General features: G+C 43.2%; 1 protein-coding gene across 1 annotated transcript; it reads left to right on the top strand.

The window, feature by feature from the left end:
- Positions 1–2,027: 2,027 nt before the first annotated feature.
- On the top strand, positions 2,028–2,330 carry LOC124675540. Its single transcript, XM_047211622.1, has one exon. It carries the CDS (start codon positions 2,028–2,030, stop codon positions 2,328–2,330), a length of 303 nt encoding a protein of 100 aa, XP_047067578.1.
- Positions 2,331–3,877: the final 1,547 nt, after the last annotated feature.

Below are 3,877 nucleotides of genomic sequence, written 5' to 3'. Positions count from 1 at the left end.
TGCATCAGAGGAAAATTCGATCTTGTGGCAAATCGAAATACTATTGGCAACATTAAAAAACCCCAAAACTACTAACCTCTACCGTTAACCTGGGAGGCGCGCGAGGATGAGACCGACTAATTGATTGGATAAACCGGTCAGTACATCTAAATCTAGTGAATGAAATGAAATGAAATGAAGCCTTCTTTCAAAAGGGAACGGGGAAAATCAATTCTGTTACTACCTATCATTGTCCCGCAGACATTCTTTTTAGCAAATTGACCTGCATATGCCTTACCAGTGTAGAAAAGTTCTTGGGAGGGCAGGAGACAACAACCGAAAAGACAAGTGATCACTTCATAACCTTGTCCCATCTGTCGATCCCTGGGAAGCCAGGATCCAAGACAAATTTAGGAGTAACTAGCCCATCAAGGAACTATAGGTGTCAAGTAGTAGAATATTTATCTTCCGACCTGATCAAACGGTCACACCAATGCTCCTTGTTTTCCTTTTTCCAGCGCCACGGCTATTCCGATGCGCTAACCGTCAGATTCAGAGCGCCGGCAGTTCAAGCTGGCACGTTGATCTGGTAACCGTATTCGTGAGAAATTTAAGAATCATAAACTTGAATATTTGTATTCCCCTAGCGCAATCGAGATGCGCACACTTTATCAAATTGATGCTTATTTTGCCTACATAAACAAATATTCCACGAACTCTGGGCCTGCTTAAAATCAACTCACAAAATATTTAAAGTGCCCCCTCCGCCGGTTCTTCAGTGACCACACAGGTGGGAAGAGTCAGAAGCTAGCTGACCTCTCAGGACGCTAAGGAACTTTTTTTTCTGGCTCCAAGTGTGGCATTTGGTGCCGGCTTACCTAGGTCCGGATGCGATCCCCTCTGACAATACTTGTTTATCTCTTCTTCTCCCCACTGTACCTACCATCTCTCTCTATTAATCAGTTGACTTGCATCTGATTAAGTGATTAGAGGAGTATTGACATTCCGATTAAAAGAATGTGTACATTTGCGAAAACGAATTTGGATGTTTGTATCTTCACATGATCAAAACTATAGTCCCACACTAACATTAACATGATCTTCTCACCGAAGTTACTGAAGGAAAAAAACAAAACAAACGAAGTGGTCAGGATAAAAGTAAAAGGGGATATGGCTATTTTTCTTTCAAATTCGTTCTGTCTGTGCTGTGATTCAGTGTTTCATCTTTTTTTCAGACGAAGATCATAGTTCTGGCACCATTGGAAATCACGCTGGTAGCTGTTAAACCGGCCTTGTTATGAACTTATGATGAAACCTGACAGACTGAAACTGGTTTGCGGTACTTTCAGCCTGTCCTTCTCTTTCCAGCTCCTCCGTGGAGGGAAAAGCCATTAGTACATCCATTATTTGTTTCTTCAGGATTAAATCCATTATTTGTTTCTGTACTTCTGGCCACATGGAAGCGTATAATTACTTATACGTACTAGAAGTCGCACCAGCAGCTCCTAATTGGCCTTCACTTTTGGCAACCCATGACTTTGCCAAAATAGAAATCACAACCCAAGTTAGAATTTTCAGTGCTCTCACTCTCTTCAAGGTGGAAAAGGAATGACAAGTTTACAATCCATATATTTGCTCTAGTGATGGTGTCATGCCGTCCTACGAGTAGAGCCTGCATTTTCTTTGCCTCATTCTTTTTTTTTTTGCGGGTATTTTCTTTGCCTCATTCATGAGCATGGAAATAATAATAATCAGAAAAATAATGATAAATATTGACATGGCCTGTCCAACTAATACTCCGGTGATCTCATCAATAATGCCATTGAAAATGTGAGGCCAGAGGTAGAACCGGCCTTGCCTGCCTGCCTGCCCAGCTGCCCCGCCTGAGGCCTGCACTGTCCATGGCCTGTCTATATAACAGAGGACATGGGCACACGTCCCAGGCCAGCTTCCAACACATACAGCTGCAAAGAAGAAGCTCGTATCCTACCAATATCACCACAAGAATCCTCTCCTCTTCCCCATCGTTCGCTCGCCCCTGCATCACCATGCTGCTCATGAGGGCTGCGCCGATGGGCTACGCGAAGGTAGACAAGGTGGACGCCGAGGAGGCGCGGCACTTAAAGGCGCAGTTCCTGATCCACAGGGCGCTCGAGAAGAATGGGCCGACGAGGCGCCCGGCAGCGGCGGCATCGTCGAGAGGCGGGGGGTGCAGGGTCGTCAGGGCGTCGAGGATCTGCGTCCGGCTCAAGAGGCTCAGGGTCGCCGTCCGCAGCTTCAGGCTGCGCGTCTGCCGGGGCGTGCTCAAGCACATCAGGAACCTCAGGAGGCTCGGGTGTTCTCGGTCTTGAATCTTTCGATCTCTTTCTGCTGAAAGAGTTCTTATTCATGCCTTGGACACTCTGCGCAATGGCTAACAACAGCATCTGCGCTTGAGGTCCCAAAGAAGATATCTGTGTGCGTGCGTGCTTGTGTGTGGATGTATAACAGTAGTATGTAAACGGAGCAGATCGGCAATGCTTGCTCCTGTTTCAGGCTTATGTTTATGCCTTGCTTTTCCTCTGGAATCTGTTCTTGTTAGCACTGACAGTTGATGGAAATCTTCAGTTTTGTGTTCCATCAATGTTGAATGAGATACTACTAATATCTTTGTGGCGCAGATGAGTCCTGGCTTCTGAATCGTAGTATGTTTCGAAAATAAGTTCTGAATATGGATATTCTTTGTTTATTATCAATCTGCAAGATCTCTTAAACAAACGGCTACATCAATTCACGATTACCTTACCTACTACCTACTGGGCGGGACATGTGTATCCCGGTAGCAAGGAAAAACGAAAAGAGAGTGATGCAGCGAAGCATTGTTAATGGTTTTTCTAGATGGCATTGTTAATGGCTGATGAGAAGGTGGAATTGGGGTCTAACTCATGCTGCCGTTTTGCTCTCTGTCGAGAATGTCATGTGCAACGTAACACGCGTCCCCATTCCCAACAAAAAAAATCGTAAAAGAAAAATGTGAAGCTGTTGAGAGAAACACAGAAAATCAGCCGTTGTAGAGTTTAAACCCTTCGAAGGACAGATGGAATGAAACGCTTGACTTGAAGAAGAAAAATGTACTTGAACTGAAAATGTTTCAGAGACGGTACCCTGACCGCATCAACCGCAGAAGGAAAATGGGACGATAGAAACTGTACTGCAAACCATCATAAAGCTCAGTTGATGCATTGTTGACATATGGCAACCATCAAGGTGTCAATAGAATTCGGAGGCTAGTTCACCCTCACGCTGTATTTATAAAATGTTAGGTGACATCATAGGCGTCTTCCAGCATTAAACAAAAAATGACCATCTACTCACAAATTGCCACCAAAGGTCAACATTATTGTCAATAGAAACTTTAGAAATACTTGCGGAAAAAAGAAGGATTTGAATTTGCTTGTCAAAGCAAAGAACTTTCTTTCATTCATTCATTATTATTGCTAATATTTTTAAGAGAGAAAACGCCAAGGTTTACATAGACAAAATAATCCTAATTCGTACTGAATGATTGAGGGTCATAGATATTGTACTCTTATGCGTTTAGGTGCAGCCCATGACATTGCTCGCTTCAGCATGAGTTATGACTTATGACACTTGAAAGTTACGTCTTCTGTTTATTCATTCATTATTTTCCTTAACTGATTTCGCTATGTGCATTCCCGTTGTCTTGGCTAGCTCGTGATGATATGTTGTTATTGGAGAGACTGAATGTATTTGGGGTCATCCTAATATTAAAATATTGCGTTTTATCGAAAAAGGTAGAGCTGATACAGTTTCGGCTTATATTTAGTGTTTCCTCTCCTTTCTTGAATTTGGGCGCTGCCTCTTGAAGTTTTTTTTTAAAACAAGGCAAAAGATGTAC

Source organism: Lolium rigidum, chromosome 7, assembly GCF_022539505.1.
Source record: "Lolium rigidum isolate FL_2022 chromosome 7, APGP_CSIRO_Lrig_0.1, whole genome shotgun sequence".
Lineage (NCBI taxonomy): Eukaryota > Viridiplantae > Streptophyta > Magnoliopsida > Poales > Poaceae > Lolium > Lolium rigidum.
This window is presented reverse-complemented; position numbering and strand designations above follow the sequence as displayed.